This window comes from Mesocricetus auratus, unplaced genomic scaffold, assembly GCF_017639785.1.
Source record: "Mesocricetus auratus isolate SY011 unplaced genomic scaffold, BCM_Maur_2.0 Super-Scaffold_100015, whole genome shotgun sequence".
NCBI classification, from domain to species: Eukaryota; Metazoa; Chordata; class Mammalia; order Rodentia; family Cricetidae; genus Mesocricetus; species Mesocricetus auratus.
In genome coordinates, this window is record NW_024429198.1 from 44989649 (window position 1) to 45012250 (window position 22602).

At 42.2% G+C, this 22602-nt stretch overlaps 1 protein-coding gene across 3 annotated transcripts in view; it reads right to left on the minus strand.

Annotated features, from left to right (window-relative positions):
- Znf521 (zinc finger protein 521) overlaps positions 1-22602 on the minus strand; it is a 273658-nt gene that overhangs the window by 230212 nt on the left and 20844 nt on the right. For all 3 annotated transcript variants that reach the window (XM_040757865.1, XM_040757864.1, XM_005065366.4), the window contains one exon: positions 12169-12348. Coding sequence is in view for 2 of the 3 variants with exons in the window: in XM_040757864.1 (XP_040613798.1) it covers positions 12169-12348 (180 nt within the window). In the remaining variant the exon portion in view is untranslated. The remainder of the gene's footprint in view (positions 1-12168; positions 12349-22602) is intronic.

The following is a 22602-nucleotide window of genomic DNA, read 5'->3' on the forward strand; positions in this document are numbered from 1 at the left end:
CTCCCCAGACAGGGGCTTAGCACAAAGAGCAGGGTGTGAAGTGAGTCTACTTTTCATAGATTTCTTTAGCAACCCACAGTCTAAGAAAGAAACAGATGTCAGTTACAGAGTCTTAAGGGGAATGACCTTTAAAACAGAATCAAGTGTGCTCAGGCAAAACTGGAAAAGTTTCACTGTCTTGTTCTGGAGCGTGTGTTTTTACACCTATACGGGGCTACACAACAAGTGAGCCTGTCTGTGCCCACGGTCCTGTCCTGCTGCCAAGGAGGTGGCATGGCTGCAGGGGACATAGGAAACTGTGGGTCTCTTTTAATCCATCTTCCCACAAAAGACCACATGGCTTTCGTGTCCCACATACAGCTCTTGGTTTACAATTTTTACACATCTCCATGGGGACACGCTGACAGCTTTAATCACCAGCAATGGCCATCAAGGACATGCTAGAAGTTCTTAAAGATATCCTCCCATGGTTTGTGCTCCTGACATTTTATTTACAAGTTTGGGGCAAATGAATACTGAAACCAGACAATTAGACCACCAGATATTCATTCCCAGTTACACAACGATTAGATCACTAGATGTTCATTCTCAATTAAACAATGAAGGTAAAGCCATTTCGTAAAACCAGACATTCAAATGTACCATTCTGAACACACAGATTCATGAATTTTTTTCTGAAGCCTTAACACTTTTCAAATACCATTTTTAAATGCGAGAGTTAATCAGAGAACATATTACTGTGAGTATGGTTAGGATTAATGAAGGAGAGCCCAGTTGGGTTTTCTTGTGGACGCTAAGTGCATGCCCCACTCATTTTTCCATTGCGCAGTGCAACCTTCCGGAGGCTTTTGCTCACACTCGGCTAGCCTGTCACCCACAGCTTAGGAAAAGGCGGCAGGCTGTGAGCGGGAATACCGAGCAAGAGTGACGCAGAAATGCAGGGCACAACGAAAGCTTTCCCAAGCCAGCCTTTCGGCATGCGAGCTATTTGGTTTAACAAAGCTAATGCATGCACTGTACCATCAGCTACAGTAAGAAAGCAGGCTTCATCTGCCTGGCCCCACAGCAGCCCCAGTTGCTAAGAGCTTTCAGGACAAAGGGAATCTCCTACCATTTAGCGTCTGTGCTGAAGTCCAGAATTTCACAAGCGTGAATCTCACATCATTTAGTGTCTATGTTAAAGTAGATAGTTTCACAAGCATGTTAACATGAGGTTGCCAGACAAGGAACCTCCACTTTTTAGAATTCTACTCTAAATAAATAAATAAATATAGGCCAGCGAATTGGTTCAACAGGAAAAAAGCTTGCTACTCTTAATAAATAAATAAATCGGGCCAGCAAGATGGTTCAACAGGAAAAAGGCTTGCTAGGGAACCTGATGACTGAACTCAAACGCAGGACACACACAGTGAAAGCAAATAATCAGCTCCCCCAACCTGTCCAATGACTGCCACACGTGTGCCATAGTGCCACAGCCCCAACGCAAACACACACACAAAAGAGGTCATAATTATTTTTAATCTGCTATAGCAAACAGGACCAGTGCTGAAATAACAAGTGTTTACTGCAGGTGAATAAAAAATGAACTGACTCCCCAAAACGGAGAAAGTTCACTCACGAGCTATCCAGAATTCAGAATCAATTACAGGTGGTTACTAATAAATTTTGGAAAAGTCATTCTAGTACAAATCTTCCTGAGAGCAAGATAACTCCGACTCCAGTCAGCTGAAGTGTTTTCTATCCTTTGTAATGGTACACAGTCAGTTCTCTCCAGAGAAATAGATCTGGGGACCACCTTATTTAACTAATCTAATTCAGGTCTGCAACTTTCACAACTGACTTCAAAAGTTCTAGGCAAGAAAACTGCAGGATGCTGATGGGCAAACACAGGTAATCGACAAGAAAATGGCCGGCCCCGCCCTGCACTCCTAGAAGGAGCTTTGCAGCTGCTGTGTGAAAGAGGAGGGAGAAGGAGACAATTGAGTGGGCCAGGTCCAACGTCAGCTGAACAATACTGACAGCAACGGGGCAGTAGGACAAGTCCCAGGCTACACCCACCGTGGAGACCGACCCCGCCCAGGACCTTCAGCCTCTGCTGGTCTGTGAAGTGCCTTCTCTCGGGTCTAACAGTGATGAGAGCAAATAAAGCAAGCAAGGCTGGGAGTCTAAAATGGCAAAATTATAGTAAACTATATTTATTTCACCTTTATGGGTTTTCCCTTTACTTCTATGCTTGCTATGCAATGTGTGTGTGTGTGTGTGCATGTGGTGTGTCAATAAAGGCATATGAAAATACATATTAACATGTTGCCAAAAAGGCTTAAGAAGCACTGCTCTCCATGCTGAGATGCACATGCCAAGGGGACCTATTCAGAAGGCCCAGGACACTGTTGCCTGCAAGCAGGTATTTCATTCGGGGAAACATTCAGCTAGGCTACCAGGATGGGAATATTTTAGGTAGAATGCCGCAAATTCATCTAAGCAAAGGGAAGTTACAAATAAAACTTATACTACCTTAAATATAGTTAGAATAGATATAATTAAGTTATATAAATGATTAATAAGGCATAATGGATTAATACAGCTTAATATGGAAATATGCAAATGAAACTTAAAATGGCTCGTATTAATATGAAGTTTCTTAAACAACACATTGGTTTGCATAATTACAGCAACTTATGATTTTCTGAGAAAAAATGGCAAAATTGGGTTGGTTGTAAGTACAGTTTTAACCAGTTCTACAAAGTCACACTTCCCCTCACTGTCCTGCCAGCAGAACTGGAGTCAGAAGAAGAACCACCTAGTATTTAGTTCACCACGGCCACACAACACCTGCAGACACGTTTTCAGTTTCAAAAGATTCTCTCTGGGAAACAAAAACAAAGTTATCTTAATGCTCCACGTATCTGGAAGTTTTCAGTTCTCAGAACCTAAGATTCTAGAAAGTTTAACTCTGAAAATAAAATCAAGTGAACATGCTATTTTATACAACAATCATTCATCTGCTCAATCCATCTCCTCAAAAAGTGTAAAGCAATACGGGAACACTGTTAGTGTAGAAACAAGTGGCGCCCATGAGATCACACCCATAATCCCAGCTAGTTGGGAGGCTGAGGCAGGAGGACTTCAGCTTGGAAGTCAGCCTTGTTTATAATAGTGAATGATGCAGAGAGACCCTGCCTCAAGAGTAAAAATAATAACAACAACAAAGTGGGTTGGAGACACAGCTCAGCAGTATAACACTTACCTGAGACCAGAAATAAAGAAACTAAGGGAGGGAGGGAGGGAGGGAGGGAGGGAGGGAGGGAGGGAGGGAGGGAGGGAGGGAGGGAGGGAGGGAGGAACTCCTGAGAGAAGGAGAATCAATTTTCTCCAGGGATGAGCCCCCAGATAAGTTATCCAATCCCAAGTAGTCAGACTTAAAACATATAGTCCTCCAAGCAACAACAAATGGACTCAGTAGATTGTACACACACTCACACACCACATGTAATAGCAATTAATGAAGAAGAGGCCATGAATTTGAAGGAGGAGGTGGAGATGGGAGGAGTTGGAAGGGGAAGGAGAAAGAGTAGAAGTGACATAAATACAGTTATCATGTATGAATTTCTAAAAAAAACTTTAAAAAAAGAGAAAGAATGAAGAGAAGGGATTAAAAATGTAGCTTCAAATCTGGCTAGAGCTTTACAAATCTGATTTGCAAACATATGTTCCCCACCCCCCAAAAAAATCAGCCTTCCTGTCATGTGGATATCTACTTAGCAAACTACTAAAGGCATGGCGGGTGGACAGACAGACGCTGGGTTAAGAACTAACACTGTCTACTTGGTATTTTCTGCATATGCACCCAAGCAATTCACATTAATGACGAGAAAGAGCACTTAGCAGACAACTCAAGTTTGCAAATTAGCAGGAGACAAGAGAGAGAGAGGACAGAGAACAAGGAGCAGGCCGTATTACCAAATGCACTTTACACATTTATCCGGTTAAGTGTAGCTTAGTCTCGATGATTTACAATGCTGGTTCCTACTCCGTTTTGTAAGCATAATAAAGTCCCGTAATCTCAGCCTTCCCCACAGCACCCTGCTATTAAATCTTTGTTGAGTCTTGTGATGAGACCCCTCTGCCTCACAGCCCTCCCCGCCCCCTGAGGGAATTGGCAAGAAATGATAGGGTTTGTGGATTAGCACAATGAAAGGTTCTCTGTGCTTTTCCTTCAGTAAATATATATTTTGATAATCTGTCTTCTGCATCAGAGTCCCAACAGCACTGGAGGGCTGCCTCCCCTCCCTTCCCAGCCTCCAGGAAAACACAGCGAGGCTAGGGCCAGGCAGGTGGCTGCCGCCTATGGCTCCAGCTCAAGGGTAGGATTGAAGTTTGTCTTAACCTTTGCCCCTCTTGCTTCAAGCCAGGATGATATGTAATTTACTCATACATGTTGGATTACAGGCTGGAAAGAAACAGACCCACGAGACAAAGAAGGGAAATCTCATCTGTGGGTGTCACCTTGATCCTGGATATCTTTAGGGGCTGTTTAGCCAAACTCTAAATCAAATCTGCTCCTTCAGAGTAGTGCTGGCATTCCACACACCTCGAAAAATTCGGGTTCCTGGAAGTGTGTGTGTATGTCTCCCTTCATCTCTGCACCCTTCCAGTAACACTGTCCATGAGTCCAGGCCACACTGATGTCTAACTGGAGACCTGATCCTCACCTACAGTGGCTTGTTTCAAGGCTGGATTGATTTAGCAGGACTATTTTGGGATTTCAAGCCTTTTGGTATGGAATGGTCAGTGTCCATTGAGGCAGACTGGTCAAAGAATCTGCATCATCCTTGGGGACAAAAGTCACCAAAGGAATAGATGTGAAATCACCAAGAAATCCTGCAGCCAAGAGAAAGAGAGACACAAGGTGTGATCTCTCTGGCTATCTCACAGCAGAACCCAGAAACCCCCAGATGCTGAGTGAGCTTCAGATGGCCCAGGCCATCAGGTACCTGTTTTCTGTTTTGCAAATGGAGTCATATGGCTTCTTTCTTGTCTAATTCTGCTCTACATTTAAGCACTGCAACACACTACTCAGAATTCACTCTTCCTTAACACAAATTATTCATGGAAATACCTCCAGGTTATAGTCTAGCTGGGCACAGCCAAGCAGCTAAGTAAAGGCAACAAGATGAACAGAAGGGAGGGAGTCCACATGGATCAAAGAATAACTGGAAATTCCTTAAGACGCCACGAATCACACAGAAGAACAAACGGGGTGGATGGAGACAGGAAATGACTTACGAATGTCTGAGAACGACACGAACCAGAGGCAAGACAGCAAAGACATAAGCAGGTCATAAGGTTAAAAACAGAACCAACAGCCGGGCTGTGGTGGCGCACGCCTTTAATCCCAGCACTCGGGAGGCAGAGGCAGGCGGATCTCTGTGAGTTCGAGGCCGGGCTGGACCCATAGCCTCCGAAACAATACAGAGAAACCCTGTCTCGTAAAAACCAAAAAAAAAACCAAAAAAAAAAAAAACAGAACCAACGAAAACTGAGTCAAGCAAGACTGAAGACATGAAACACCAATGCCCCCCCTTTGCTACCTTAGTGCTCTGTCTATAGAGAGGTTTTTAACAGGTGGTACCCAGAGAGCTCACTGCAGCAGCTGGAGGATAACCCAAGGCTGCTGTGCCCTAACTTCCATAAAAAAGCATCACATCACCCTTTTAATTAAAATTCTTCCTGTGTCTTTAATCTTCTTCAGAGAAGACTAAACAGCTAACTCAAATTTCAACTTGGACACCTTCAACTATTATGGATTATTGCAATTTCTGCTCTTCACTCTCTGGCCTTCCACTCTGGTTTCACACCCTTGAACTTACCCCCACCCCACCAATAAAAATGCACACACCCGTGGTTCTCAACCTTCCTAATGCTGTGACCCTTTAACACAGTCCCTCATGTTGCGGTGACTCCCAACCATACAATTATTTTCATGCTACTTCATAACTGTAATTTTGCTACTGTTATGAATTGTAATGTAAGTACCTGGGTTTTCTGATGGTCTTAGATGATCTCTGTGAAAGAGCCGTCCAAACCCTAAAGGGGTCTTGACTGGCAGGCTAAGAACCACTGACAGACAAACACACCATCATCATCACCATGACCACACACCATCATTCTTTGGTTTTACTTACTCCTTTGATCTTTTTTACATAGGAAGGAAGCCCATCAGATTTGTCCTTCTCTGACATGACTCAGTAAGTCACTTTTGTTCTCTGACCTTTAAAATGCTGTGGTGCTATGTGAACACAGGCCAGATCCCAGCTTTCTGAAAGCCTTAGACCAAGGAGAGACCAAATATTTCATTACTTAAAAAAAGTACTCAACCCATAAATATTAGCTGTCTCATGCCATACTGTGTTCTGCAGATACCATTAAATCAGAGGAGACCGAAGTGATCTTTCGTTTGTCTTCTGATTCATGAAGTTGAACATAAATACAAGTATCAGCCAGGCACTCTGTAAAAAGTGCATCCTCACTAAGTAGGCTGCGGAGCTTACTTTACAACTATCCAGTTTTCAAACAGCTTTGGGATTGGGGATGTGGTTCAGTGGTGGAATGCTTGCGAAGCATTCAAGATACCCTGATATGATTCCAAATACCACAAGAATAAAAGAATGACCAAATGAATGAATGAAATGTCACCTGAAACAGAACAGACAACCCTTTCTCACCTTAGAAAATATTTCCCAATAGCTTAGTATATACTAGGCAGTGCACGTCCATGGTTTGGTGCTAATGTAAGCACTATTCTACATGAGTGAAAAGCTTCATGTTCCAGTCATCCACCTAAAAACAGCATCTTACTAATTATCTGTATTTAACAGGACACTCAGATAAACTTGGCAGAACATTCCATTAATCCCAGCACTCAGGAGGCAGGGGTAAATGTATCCCTGAGAGTTTGAGGTCAGCTTGATCTACATAGTAAATTATGGGCCAGCCAGGGCTATACAGTAAGGTTCTGGATATTCACAAAATTCTGTTCTAAGGAAAAGAGCCATTAAACAAAAAGCCAGTTTAACTTTAATGTGTATGAACTGGCAGCCATAAGCAAATCCATAAAGAAGACAAATTTATACCCCAAAGAAAGACAGAATTGAGAAGATAGCAGTGTGAACATTGGTGTGGTCACATGACGGCTGGAAGCCTGACCCCTTACTGGCAGCGGTACAAAGTGAATCAACCATCTTAGGAACAAGTGTGTCCACAAACAGGCATACCCTCCCTCCTTGCCCTCCTCAGTACCCAGCTCCTCACTCCTGTGTCATCAGCCCAAGCAGATTACAACATAAGCCCATATAAAGGTAGGTTGCCCACTTTAACTTAATTCAGAATAACCAAAATGGAAAAGAGAAAGTACCCAAACATCCAACAAAAAGACAACAGAATAAATTACACTACAGCCACACAACAGCAGTAGTATTTGAACATGCAGAATATTTTCAACAATGAAAAACAACAACAAAAATACTTTTTAAAAGCATCAAAATTTCCTTAACCCACCACACAAAAGGCCCTGGGGCAGAGAAGAGTTCATAGTATCTCACAGTGTATGGTCCCATTTATAGTAGGCTAAACGAATCTACAGTTAAAGATCTCAGAAGGCCTGGGTACTTAGGATAAGGCACTAATAGTGAGGAAGGGACAGAGGGGCCTGGGAGGGAAGAGAACATCTAATGGGAAATGGGTGCAGGACATAAGTGTGTACATATTGCCAAAATTCATCAAACTGCACACTCATGACTTATTAATTTTATCTATGTTAATAATGCATTAAAATATAGACTTAACCAACTGCAAAAGATATTAGCCCTAACTGGTTGACTTACTTATCATGGTTATATGAGTCAACCACTATGGAATTACTTACTGTGTATTCTAGGCTCAAGCAAATGAGTCCATACACTGAAGATGATAGCAGACAGAAGGCAAGGACAGGAAAAAAAGGATGATATGCTTGAGATGTTGGGTTGAATAGGAAATATCAAAACAAACACAGGGCTTTTGTTAGAGTTCAAGAAAAATACATATAGATGCATACACTTGTGTATGTGTAGGTTATGTCGGTTATGATGATATTAAGTATATATTACAAACTATATTAGCATATATGTATACATCCTAGTTCAGTTAGCTGAGAGCTCTATAGACAAGAAGATGTGGCACTGAGCACACAGAACTCATGTCTTGACTTCTAAATACTATGTTTCTTTAAATGAACCCTGATATCACATTACCCTATCAAAAACTAAAAACAGTGATAATCACTAAGAAGACATTGATTACAGAACACAGCTGGACAAGAAAAGAACAGGACCCAGAGGTTTTGTTTGTCCCAGAAACAAAGCAAGTTCCCCCAGATAATGACAGAGACATTTAAACAGACACCAAAATACATAGTTTGAATCCATTCTCATTGGCTAAATCTAGGATAATAATACATTAAAATATTCATAGTGAGCTAGGGGTGCAGTTCAGTAGTACAGACCTATCTAGCATAAGGCTTTGTGTTTGATTCCCAACATGCAAAGATAGATAGAGGATGGCTGGATGGATGGATGGATGGATGGATGGATTGACAGATGATTAATAAATGAACATTCAGACAGCAAATAGTTGATGGATGGATATATAGATGATAAATGGTAGACAGACAGATGACACATAGATACATAGGTAGATACATAGATATATACATACACATACATACATATAATGATCTATGAATCACTGAATAAAGTCATCTAAAAACCAATAATGATATGAATAAACAACTGAATAAGAAAAGAAATACTAATAAGCCAACAAGTAACAAAGATTATGCCAATGAAGAAAAACAGTGGAATTGAGGCATGACAGAATCTTCTCATGAATTACCCTTGCACTGTATACGGAGGGGAAACAGTAAGTTACACTAGACTAGATTGGCAGACACTGGGGCTGGAGAGATGGCTCAGAGGGTAAGAGCACTGGCTGCTCTCCCAGAGGTCCTGAGTTCAATTCCCAGTAACCACATGGTGGCTCACAACCATCTGTAATAAGATCTGGTGCCTACTTCTGTCATGCAGGCATACATGCAGGCCTGTGTACATAATAAATAAATAAATCTTAAAAAAATAAAATATTGATGAACACCATGGAAAACAAGTGTGCAGTGCTAACATCACCATCTCTAGAACAAACTAATACCATTTACTTCCGGGTGCAATGAATAAGGAGGATGTAATATCATAGCGGTGTCCTTACCACAGCACAGAACCTGAATGTGACCATGAGGAAACAGACAAACCTAAACTGGTGGCAATCCTACAGAGTCTGTTAGGCACCCTTCAAAAATACTAACAAAGGTGGAGAGGAATTCTTGATTAGACCAGACAGAGAATTCTTGATTAGACCAGACAGAGAGACATGGTGATTAAATGTTACATTCAGGATGAAGCAAAACAGAAAAAGTTATAAAGGACCAAGTTGTTGCGATTCAGTGAGAACAAAAAGAGCATTTATTAGACATTTGTTGTTAAATAAACTTTAACTTTCTTGAATCTGGTAACTACACAGTGGTCAGAAGAACGGAGGGGTCCCTAGAAAACACAAGAGCTACGTTTCTAGGGATGTGATATTTCGACCACCTTCAAATATTAAGAAAATAATTGTAAGCAGGAGTGAAGACAGGGAAGAAAGGAGAAGCAAAGAAAAATAATACAAAATGTAAGCGATTGATGAGCCAACTAACTAACACAGAAGAATTCTTCAAATTACTTTTTAAATTTTCTGTACATTTGAAATAATATCACAATAAAAGTTACCCTAAAAAATCTCATAAGGTTACAAAGATAGGTAAATGGTCACTATGCATCATTCCAGCCAGTGTGGTGGCCCATGCCTCTAACTCTAGCATCGGGAGGCAGAGGCTGAAGGATCGCTGTGAGTTCCAGGCCAGCCAGGGAAGGCTAAAAAGGAAGCCTTTTCTGAAAGAAATGTTGTATGGCCTAATAAAGTTGCTCACTGCACCGCCCCTCTTGAAGAGATGAGCCATGGTGAACTTTTTAATAAAGAACTGTTTACCTGGATTCCATTCAACGCTGCCACAATAATCTGCTCAGGAAACCTTGTTAAAATGAAACACCCATTAAAATCTTACACAAATATAAATATTCTAGGAAAACAGTTGGAGAACAACTTGTCTAATAAATATATTTCCTGACCATCATTACTGGAAGGAAGACCATGCTAGGAAAAAAAACCAGGAGAAGGAAAAGGAGAGATCTGCCCACAGGGATACAGGAACTGTGGCAGCTTCAAATAGAGAGTGGCAGAGGACATGTGGCCAACAGTAGGGAAGAAATCGCATGGCCTACTGGTTGTGTAGCCAACCAACAAACACAGTGTGTCCCTGCATGGTGTCTGGTCACCCTTGGTAGCCATGAGGGTTAAGTTCTCATTGCCTAGCAGATACCACTATTCACAGGCACTTACGTCCCTTATACAAAATGGTATCGAATCTTCATGTCCTTATTCATGTCCTCCTGTACATGTACACTCTCTAAGCCATCTCTGTTACCATGACCTTTAATATAAATGCTAGGTAAGAGGATAAATTCTAGGTAAGAGGTTGTGCATATTATATAGTGAATAAGGATAGGATAAAAAAGTAAAATCTGCACCTGTGAACAAAATATCTCTCAAATACTTTTGATGAACAGCTAGTTGCATTGAGACATAGAATATACGGAAATCAAAGACAACTATAATTTTAAGGAGGAATAGGTACAAAATCCAAGTTTCAGCTTTATTCAGCAATTACACTGAACATGCTGTGTGTCGGTGGACGTTATATTTTCCTCTTCCAGTGAACAGCACAGCGGAGTATCCTGGCAGCCTTAGTGAGAGGCTTGTGAAGTCCCGGCACTAGCCAGCTGAGGCAAGGATGCAGAAGACACAGTTCCAGCCCCTCATAAGCTCAAGGTCTAATGGTGGAGGCAGGGAATGAGCGCACATAGAGAGAACTGTAGTATTGAGATAGTGAGTAGTAAGGGCTGGGACACAGCTCAGTGGAAGCACCCATGTGGAGCCCGTGTGGAGCCCTGGACCTTGTGCTGACTGGTTTTTATGTCAATTTGACACAAGCTAGCATCATCTAGAAAAAAAGGCAGTCTTGATTGAGAAAACGTCTCCAGTGGCCAGTAGGCAAGTCTGTTAAGCAAATGCTTGATTCACTACTGATGAGATAGCCTAGCTATCTCCTCTGAGCAGGTGGTCCTGGGTGCTGTACAAGCCATGGATGCAAGCCAGGATGCAGCATCCTCCATGGCCTCTGCTTCAGTTCCTGCCTCCAGATTCCTGCCTTGAGTTCCTGTCCTTTCTTCCCTGATTGATAGACTATACGCTATGTGATGCTCCTACATCCCAAGTTGTTTACCATAATACTGTTTCATCACAACAACAGAAAAGTCACTAAGACCATACCCAACAGCAGTGACAATAAAATAAGTTCTGGGACTTAATGAGTGGGCATTTAAAAGAACACAAAAGGGTGTGTGATTAGACAGACCAAGTTCAGGAAAGGTTTATCTGAAGAGATAATATTTAAGCCAAAATAAGTTAATAGACTTTGACAATCTTAGAAAAATATTTAAAAGGGGTTTTGTTTTATTTTAGTCATCTAATACTCCACTTTATTCCTAACATCGGAGTAAAAAAGTAAGCAAAATTATATGCATGTGTATATACAGATATATGTATGTATATATGTATATGCATTCATATAAACACATATACTCACAACTCAAAACTCTTAAAGAACTACAACACTGAGGTCACCCAAGACAACCATTCTGGAATGTTTACAAAAGTATCTCTTGTCAGGAGTGTCCAACATAAAACTCAGAAACAGTATGCATCCCAGGTTGGCTAAGAATGCAACCCAGTGTACTTGAGGATAGCCCCATCCTGTCTCTAGGTCATAAGGTTGGACACCCCTGATAGACTTGCCTAGGATTTCAAGTGTGCAGAGTAAAATAATTGGGAGCGAAAACCACACAAAGGAACAAGGTGGCAGGAAACAATCAGGACCGGAGCAGGGTGAGGAGCAGGGAAGTGGTCAGCGCTGTTTACCTGCCAGTTGGCATTGATGGATCTTGTGCTCTGTAATGTCGCTCAGTGACTCAAACACCTGGAGGCAGCTGTCACAGCTGTGCACAGCCTCGTCCTCCAACTCCTCACCGTCTTCTGGCCTCTTCTTACAGTCTATTGCCTCTCCATCTTCAGTCTTGTCTTCAAGCTTACAGTTGGGGTCTGAAAGAAAATCAAGACTGTAAGTACGGGCTTCGAAGACAGGTTCTTACAAAGTAAGGTTTCATCTTCTTGCTACCAGAAACAAAAGCACTAGTTTCCCTGGAAGCTGCGACAGAGGGCTTGGTCGCTGTGTGTGATACAGAGGATCGAAAGTGTTCATTTTTATTATCAGCCGAGTTTTTCTCCCCACCACATAGGCCTTCTCATACACCAACCCCTTCAAACAAACCATGCTTAAACTTCATTGGTCTTTTTTAACCACCTTTTAGGAGTTTTCTCATTAAAAGAGAAAGGTAAATCACTTAAAATAAACAGTCTTCAATGCAAAGAAAAAAAACTACTTCCAAGAATGAACCCCTTTCTGCTAAATGTATTCTTTCATGGGAAATTATCAGATCATACAAAAGCCTAGAATCAGCGAAGCTAATTACCATAGGCAAGAAGTTGACCTTTGCTTATAAACTGGTCAAAATGCACAGTTACTCCATTATCTGTGATACAGGGATAGCAAAGCAAGCTCTGCCTCCCAGCCAAGCATCCTTCCAGGCACAAATGCAAGTGAAACAAATTGCTCTGTCTTTGGATTTCCAAATTGTACAGAAAAAACAAAGATATGAACAACAATTTAATTGCAATCGAGTCAACAATCTAAGACAGCATTATCAATGTGGCAAAGCTACATGTTGTGCAAACTAAATATAGTCCTATCTGTATTCTCAGATAAAGTCACAGAAACTGTATTAACTGAGAGTCCCATATGTAGATTATATATGCTGTGGCTTGATTCACTGTAGAACAGTCTACCTAGTTCAATCACCAAAACCACACACATGTATACACGTATGTATGTATGGCAAAGAAGAGAAGTACCTCCCCAAATCCCTAGTGCCTTTGCTCTCCTCTGTAGAAATGGAAAGGGGGGGATGTGAGAAAAGGAAAGGGGAGGGTGGGCAGGCAAGAAGGGAGGAACAAGAACTACCTCAGGAGAAATTAGGATCGTATCATCAATGGCTTACACTGGAGGATATTTACTTCTAACAATAGAAAAGTCCTCCACAACCAGAAGAGAAACAGTATATTTCCAATCAAGCCAAGCTTTTTATCTATTTTTTGTAACAAAGTCTAATGGAGCCAAGACTGTCCTTAAATTCACTATGTAGCTGAGGATAACCTTGAACTTCCCCAGTGCTAGGATAAGAGGCAGTCAGCACCCGGCCTGCTTTGTGCAGCGCTGGAGATGGAACACGGCTTTGTACATGCTAGGCAAGCACTCTATCAGGTGAGCTGTATCCCCAGTCCAGAGTTTCTATGTTCTTTAAGACCTTGTCTAATCAATGAACATTACAAATGGGCTATGTATACAGAAAGGTGTCTAAAATAATGTATGCTACACTATCTAGAGCCACATATTCAATATTCAACTATTAAATGATTATGCAATACTGGATTATTTAAATGAGACATTTAATATCTCATTGAATATTTGAAATGCTACAATCAAGAATTCACAAGGCCAACATTTGCCGACTATTTCTTAGAAAGCCCATAGACATTGCCACTGTGCCTTCCTGCAGGAAGGAGGGGCCGTCTGCTAACCTGCAGGTTGCATACTTCCAAGAACCTACAGCACACCCCTTTCTGTCTGTCTGTTCAAAGATCCCTTTGACTCTGAAATAAACTCAACATCCTCAGTACCTTCAAATGATTTAGAGAAACCAAAATTGACTTCTATTTCAATGTATAGAGTAATCTCACTGGGTCATGGAAAAGCCAGATACCCATCTCAAACAGCAAGTCATTTTACATCTGTTCATTTTAGGGATTATGATATTTAAGTAATTAGTAATTTGGTTTGATTTGCCATCCAGAAAATTATTACATGAAGACCCTCCATATGACCATCTCAATACACTGGAAGTCCCACTGGTCCTGGGCACGGTGGAGGAAGGCTAACAAGATCCTTTGCTTTTATGTTGTTTTCTCTCCAGGCCAGCAACATCTCCAGTTGAGTGCTGAGCAAATATTATTTAATGGGAAGAAAATGCCTTCAAGGAGAAGGGGGAAAGGTCCTTTCCTGGTATTTTGTCTGCAAAATGGTAACTGAGCAGTTACCTCCAAATGTAAAAAGCATCCACATGCCTACATTCTCCAAGACTGACACGTTATGACCCACCACATTGGTGTTTCCTGCCTTCAACTGTTCTGTCTGGAGTTACAGACTCAACACTTTGGTAATGGTCCAAAGATCTCCCACAGACTGAAGCCAAGTAGGAACAGACTGCCAACACAGAGGGCAATTCAGAAAAGGGAATGACTGTCCCACTTCGGCAAATAACCCCACAGCAGTAAATGCTTGCTGGGAGCAGGGTCCACACTGAATATTCTACCTTGCTTAGCATGAGTTTCCAGTTTCTGGAAAAAAAACTGACAGCATTCAGGGAAATGTGGGTGTTGGTTCTGAATTTTAATGTGATTATTTAGATGCTATGCATCAAGCTTGCAGATCTGTTTGTTTTCAAATAAGGAGACTGAATACTTTAAGTAATACGCAGAGAGAAAGGCTAAAAAGTCACCTTCCTCATTATTCAGGAATATGAGTATTTTACACAAATCTAATATCAAAGACACCAAACAAATGCGAATGCACAGTGCTTCTGCTCTCCCAGGCTAAAGCGGAGCCCAGCCTGGGCTTCCATCATACTGTCGGTGACTAGAGGGAGGGTCATTTTAAGACTAATAAAAATGTTTTGCCTGCACTTCTGGGTTTACAGATAGGAGCCTTCAGGGACTAGAGTCAGTCAAGCTTGTTCACTTCTGCTGCAACTTTAGGATGCATGCTCCAGCCAACTGGCGGATTTGTTTTTAGGTCAACACTTAAGTGGGACCCTCTGGGAGGCGGGTTCGATTATAGCCTATGAGGCCTCCTTGTGGGGAGGACCAGATTCTCAGTCTCTTTCCTTGTGAGACATTCTTCCCCATCCTCCACTGGCTCGCTCACTCAAGGAATTCTTTCTTGGCCATTCAAAAGACGTGTTTATTTGTGTGAGGGGTTTCTGCTCCTGATGCCAGTGGGTGTGAGTGTGAGGGGTTTCTGCTCCTGATGCCAGTGAGTGTGGAAGGCATCTAGAAAGGCTTGCTTTGTCAACCATTTTCTTTCCCACAGGTGACTACACTTCAGTAATTGCACATGGCCTTAGTGATGGAGTTTTTATAAAGTCCTTTGAGATCCAATCATAAAAAATAATTGTATTACTCTGCTAGTCATTCAAACCCCTGACTTCAGCCTAAGGGTTATAAACAGGAGACCCTTGCCTGCAAGTGGCGCCCTGCCCCCAGCTCGGCTGCCTGAGGGACATTTGTTCTTCCAACCACATTGTTGCCTATAAACCATCTCACAGGGCAGGATTGCAGCATAGCCCCTACCATGCCCCCAAAGGGGGACTGCAAAGCACACTGTACCTCAGGAATCTCTCTCTCCAGCTGCCCCAAAATGACGCCGTTCCAGCATGTGACATCCATCACAAGATCTCACTTGCTGACCCAACTTTGCAGCCCATCCTTTCAAAGGGGCTGTGGGAGCCTGGATTTATAGCCTTCTGATCTGAACCAAAGGTTGACTTTTGGAAGAGAGGGACAACTGTTATTACTACAGTAAATGGCGGCTTTCTGTTTCCAGTTTGGTTAGCATTACCTACAGATGAGGATTTGAAGGAGGAGGCATGGTTTTCCTCTCATTGTGGTCTCTGGCAGGTAGTGCTTTCCTTCCCCTCTTCTCGAGGACTGTTATTGCTTTAACTTGGTTTAATAAAATTACAACTTTGGGGAAAATGAAAAATTGCCCTGGCTTGAAAGTGTTGGAGGTAATAAAGGCATGGACTTCAATTAATTTCAAGTGTGGGATCAGTTTAAGGCCAAGCAGCAGAAATTCTATTCTGTCCATGTAAAAATGAGGTTTCACCACATTTACTTTTTTATAACCTATATAAAAGTCAAGTAAAAGTAATGAATACCTAAAAGCCATCTCAGTGGACTGGCAGGGACTATCTGAATGCTTGAGACTCTTCTTACGTATTTCTCTCTTTGCAACAAAGATGCCATGCCTGATCGAAGCTTAAACAGCAAACTAGTACGAAAACAGTCCAATTTCTAAGCCATTCATTGCTGCCTGGAAATGGACCTCCTTCCAAGCCACTTTTGCATGGAAAAGCACCAGCAAAAGAAAGAAAAATGAAGTGATCATGTGGTTATAATTATTACCAGGCCAGGAATATTTCTGCAGCTCAGTGATGAAGTAAAACTCTGTCGCTCTCGTCTCCCAATAGTGTCCATCGCAAAACAACTGCCTCATTAAATCTCTGCAGTAAGATTAATATGCCGTAGCTGCACTACATTTATAACTTGCTACTCTATAAAAAGCACATTTAATGGTAAGAGCCAGAGCCGAGGTACAAAGTATTACTATAAAAACTTCTGGCAGCGAGAAACCCTGGCCCTTCTTCGCAGGAGATATAAATGAGGCTTTCCCTGGTTAATTCCATGCATGAAGCCCGACCTTAAAACCAGACTGGGATTTTATGAGGGTGGCAAAAACACAAGATTTCAGTGATGCCGTAAATATGAATGCAGGAAGATTACTTAGTGACGGAGTCTGGTGAGACATGAATGAACCCAAAAAGTTACATATGAACACAGGCATGCAGACTTCAAACTGGACCATTTCCTAACAGTTTCTTCTCTTGGGCAAAGCCAGCTTCTCACCAAATGGAACCATGGTGTGAACTATTCAATCTTAACCAACATAATACCTACTCAAAGAAAAAAGCATTGCATTTTTTTTAACTCTTGATTTCATTGTCATGACACAACCATGGGGAACTTAATTATTTAAAGCTATAAAAACTAAATATTCAAAAAATGTATAGTAGGATCATAAAGATGTAAGAGTCTGTTTCATTGCAAAGTATCTAAGGAGGAGACGGTAAGATACCTCAGCAAGTAAAGGCCCTTGCCACCAAACCTGATGACCTGGCTTTCATCCCAAGGGACCTATATGATGGATGCACTCTATGGCACACAGGATTCCAAAAGCACACACACACAAAACTAAATAATGTAACGCAATTTTTAATGAAAGTAAGGATATCATCTACAAAGACTCAGCATGAAAACCTCATGCCTTACTTTCAGGAGCACTGTGGTAATCAAGCAAACTATCACTTCATATACACACATTTCATAGTCACATCTCCCATAAAGCACTACAAACATGACCAAGCACCTCAGGTTAACGGCCACCTTATGCTGAACGATAACTGATGATCTAATGTTGTATTTAAAGTTCACATGTGAGTTGGGAAGATGGATTAGAGGGTGAGGTTGCTTGTACTGAAAGGAAGGGGATCTGAGCTGGGATCCCCAGAACCCACTAAAAGACCAGATGCCCATGGCAAGAAACTGTAACACTAGCCCACTCCCGCAGGGACATGAGGCTAGATTTAGAAGTGGGAAAATCTCAGAGGCTCTTTGGGCCAGCTAGCCTGGGGTTGGCAACAGAAATACAACCAAGATGCACTTTTTCAAACAAGGCAGGAGATGAGGATGAACACATGAGGCTGCCCTCTGACCTCCATGCATGCACATGAGCCTTGGACAAACATATCTTCATTTATACACATGATCACAGAAGTGTGTGGACACACATTGAATACACACACACTCACACACAGATACAAACAAATACATAAAAGAAGTGCACATCTACAAATAACAAGGCATCTATTGTGCTGACATATTTAGGAGCCTGAGAAGACTATCTGTTTAGAGGGAACCATATAGGAAAGTATTCTTTCCACATATAGCTTCAAAGAAAGCTAAGCTTTCTTTACCTTTTCCCTCTAAACAGAGGGAGGGACCATCCTTAGGCTCTGAGGAGGAGTTAACGAGAAGCAGAACACCTTCCTGGTGGTCAAAAACTAAAAGGCAGGATCATTGCTCTGAGATTTCTGGGCTCTAGATATGCATTCTAACTTGAAATCCCCGAAGATGAAAACAGCTTTGGGGAAAATAAATTGTACACTGTTATACAATGGCAAGGAAGCCTTAATGAAGCATGGAGCATGCCAGACTGGGCAGCCAGCCGTCAGCTACACACTTGCCTGCTGGCAGCTGTCTCGTTTTCAGTCTGTCAAATCAAGGTAAACAAACAAACAAACAAAACAAAACAAAAGCAGAAGTAATCAGTGGGGGAACTAGACTCAAGAAGCATCCTGGAGCTGTCTGTGGCTTCGGCTTGGAGAAACAAGAGACAGAGATTCCACGTACAGCATGGCTAGGTACCAGCAGGTCCACACAGCTCACATGGTTGAGGTCCAGACTGTGCTCTTGAAGCTGAGGGTAGCTCACTGATCAAGAGTATGGTACTCTTACAGAGGACCAGAGTTTAGTTCCTATCACACACAGTGGGCAGCTAACAATTACAGGTGACTCCAGGTTTATGGTATCTGACATCATCTTCTGACCTCTGCAGGTAGCTGCTCTCAACACACACACACACACACACACACACACACACACACACACACACACACACACACACACACACACACCCTTATTCCACATAAAATTGATCTTTAAAAATTATACTGTTCTCTTCAGCCTGGTTATATGATGCACATCTGTAATCTCAGTAGTGGAGGGGCGAGGCAGGAGGGTTGGAAGTTGGTGATCAGCCTGGGCTACATAGCAAGACCTTGTCTAATAATATTTACTACTTTTCGTTTCTGCAACGCTTAGTTCCTACCTATTCTATTCTCTGAGAGATATGAAGTTGTTTTTGAGAAGGAAGGAGACCATCTATCTATTCTCTCTCCCTTTTGTCTACAAACCCCTTAAATATGGAAAGGGTTGCTTCTGCATTACAACAAGTCATTGCTGGTATTTGCAACTTCTGTGGTTTTGCTTGACTGTTCTCAGGGCTGTTGGGCTCCTTGAAGACCAGAGGAGCACCACTATCGAGAAGAAGTGGCCAAACATGAGCTCATCTACTCTTTCCAACTATGATGACACTCCATGTGCAGGATGCAGAGCAAGGAGAAATGAGCCTTGGAAGAAGTTAAAAAGTTCCAATGCGTGCACAGCTTGGAAACAACTGGAAAGCTCCAATTCTAATCAGAAAACCTAACCTAAGCGCCCTTCCTCCATTCTGCTGTCTGTATCATTTAATCCAAGGACCTAGTAGAGGTAAGCTATTTCAGTGACCCAACATTCAAATACGAGAGCCCACATGGCAGCTCACAACTGAATGCAACTCCAGTTCCAGGGCATCTGACATATCACACAGATAACGCACGCAAGCAGAATGCCAATGCACATAAAATAAAAACAAGTTATTAAAGAGAGAGGTTACAAGGATCACCTACTTCAGGATGAGTCACTATGCCTACCTTGTCACAGCTTCAGCAAGCAAACATTTCCTGTGCACCTTGGTGAAGACCCTGGGGGTTCAAACCCTAAGACGAAGCTGTCTCTGCTTCCAGAGGGCTTGGGATCCACCCATCATTTCCAAAGTGTTGGTCAGGAGCAGTTTCGGAGGTTTGGTAATGCCAGTTTCAGCACCCGCAGTGGTTGGGAAAGACTGAGGTCACAGAAGCTACAAATGTTTCCTAGGACCTTGGGCCCTTTGATTCCATTTATCCAAATCTGCATTTGAAAACATTTCCCCTGTGTCATGGCACGATGAACATAGCAAATTCATCCTGGGAGAGAGAACCCAAAAACTCCGTGAGGTCGGAGTGAGGGCACAAGCAGCTAAGTGGAGACGGGCATGGGCATGTCCTACCCAGTACAGGGTGGCTGGCCACGGAGAAATAACAAAGAACACCCAGAAATAACAACGTAGAACTCAGCTTCCCAAACCAAGGGCACAGAGGCCAAAAGCAACATGCTACCTTCAAGAAAACCCAAGCACCTCTGCGTCACACAAACAAGGGCACTGATGGGGCCCAGCAGAAGCAAGAGGGGCTGGAAATGAGAATGCACACATCATGCGTTTTGTATGTTAACCTCAGTGCAAGAAGCGAGTCGGGGATTTCTAAGCAGGGGCACGATGGGTCCCTTTTAGAAAGATGCTTCGGTGGTCACAGAGAGTATGGATGCTGTAGCAAACAGCACACTGGAAGACATGGAACTTCTGTGACAGCTACAACATAATCAAGGGGAGAGGGAGAGAGTACAAGCCAAGTCCGGAGCAGAAAGGAAACAGGATCTAGATGGCTCACAGGGCATGACAGAGCGTGGTCAGGAGCAGCTAAGTGCTCACAAGCCATGGGGCGTGCAGAGCCCTTGCTACAGAGCAGGCAGAGTCAGGCTGAGGACTCAGTCGTCTCAACTGGCTTCACACATCCAGCTTTTTATCCTGAAGCCATGTTCCTACATACCTAAATGACAGCAAATAAACGCCAAAGCCACGCAGAGCCAACAGAGGGTCATACCAGACAACTTTTTAAACAAGTAAAAGACATTTCAGGATCTCAGAAATCTTTGGTGACATATGTTTTACTTTTATCTTTCTCCTTTTTATTTCAAACATGCATAAGGGCAAAGAAAAACATAAAATTTAACCGAAAACAAAAATGGATGGTGAATCTAGTATCTCCTTTATTCAGTTGTTTTTAATAGTAAATGTTCATTTAAATGGATAGCATGATTCTATAAGCAGTCTATGATCCTTCCCAATAATATAAATCCATACCTAGGAGCTATTATGGACCTCAGTTGGTGAGGGTCTCACCCACCATGTAGGAAATCCTGCATGTAAGCAAGAAGTCAGATGACAAAGAGGACAAAAAAAAAAACCTCAGACCCACGTGGCCTCAAAAGGAAAAGAAACAGTCACTCTGCCCAGCTGTTTTATAAATTGTTATACAGAAAAAAATCAAATCTGTTTTCTTTCCTTATCTGACATCACTCTGTCTTAGGGTATGTTTCTGTTTTCTTCTGTTGTTAGCAGAGGGCTGCTGTTGTAGTTTGTTGGAGATGTATTTTATGTTCGGTTTGCTCTTGAAGAATTTCTGTGTTGCTGCTGTGTGAACCCTTCTCCCCAGACTCCTCTTCTTCCCACTGAGCTTGAGACATTAGACTCTCATGCAGATCAAACCATCGAGCAGACCATGGTCCCATCTTAAACCAAGACCCTTCCTTCCACTTTACATAGAGATACTTTCAACAGCCAGGCATTCTAGTAGTAATAGCTCTACAAGTGATTTTAAATGGCTGAAATTTCTGTGTGGAGGGAAGGAAGTGACTCCAAAGTATGCATGCGTACTCTTTAGCACACAATGACAAGGCGTGGAGACACGACAATGTCTCCTAAAACAGCCACAATTATACGCGAAATGTGCTTAGAAATCAGAATCTAGGCATAAGGATTTGGGGGAGACAATGCAATTGTTTCCACTTTATCACAGAGCATCAACTACAGGGCAAGTGGATACATGGGACCAAAGAGAATGGGGTAAAAAGTCCCCAGTGGACACACGGTATGTTCTAATGATTCTGTTAGTGGTTTCTATTTCTTGGCCACTTCAGACAGTGTCAGTCAAATAGTCATAATATTTCTGAGCAAGATGCTAACACTAGGTTAATGATTATCCTAACACTACCTTACAAGTGTTTTAAATAAGTAGCACTGGTCTCTGCAATGTAGCAGCACTTTATATCAGAGCAGTCCTTCCCTGTACTGTTGAAGAAGGTAAGCTCCAAATTCATTCACAAAAAAAAAAAAATCAACCCAATACTACCACTCAGTTCTCTTAATTCATAACTTTGTCTTATTTCTTTGTTTTGTTTCAGAACTTTGAATGTCCTCTTCTAAACTACATTGCTACATCTGAAAGGCAGAGACAAATGGATTTGTATGGAGATTGTCAATACAACATTTTAGATATCCAGTATTTTCTTAGACAGATTCATTTCAACCTGGAACGTGAAGTCTTTTGTTTTCTTTTACCTCTTCAGCACAGCTGAAGAGAGACTGGGTCCAAAGTAGAGAACAAAGTGGCTGGGCAGGTGGCTTAGTTGGTAAGTTCCTCGCCATGCAAGCAGCACTGGACCTGAGTGTGGTCCCCAGAACCAGGCCAGGAACGACAGCCCACACTGTAATCCCAGCACTGGAGAAGGCTGGCCATTCAACATAGCCTAGCGGGCAAGCTCCAGGCCAATGAGAGACTCCGTCTCAAAAAGAAGGTGGGCAGCATT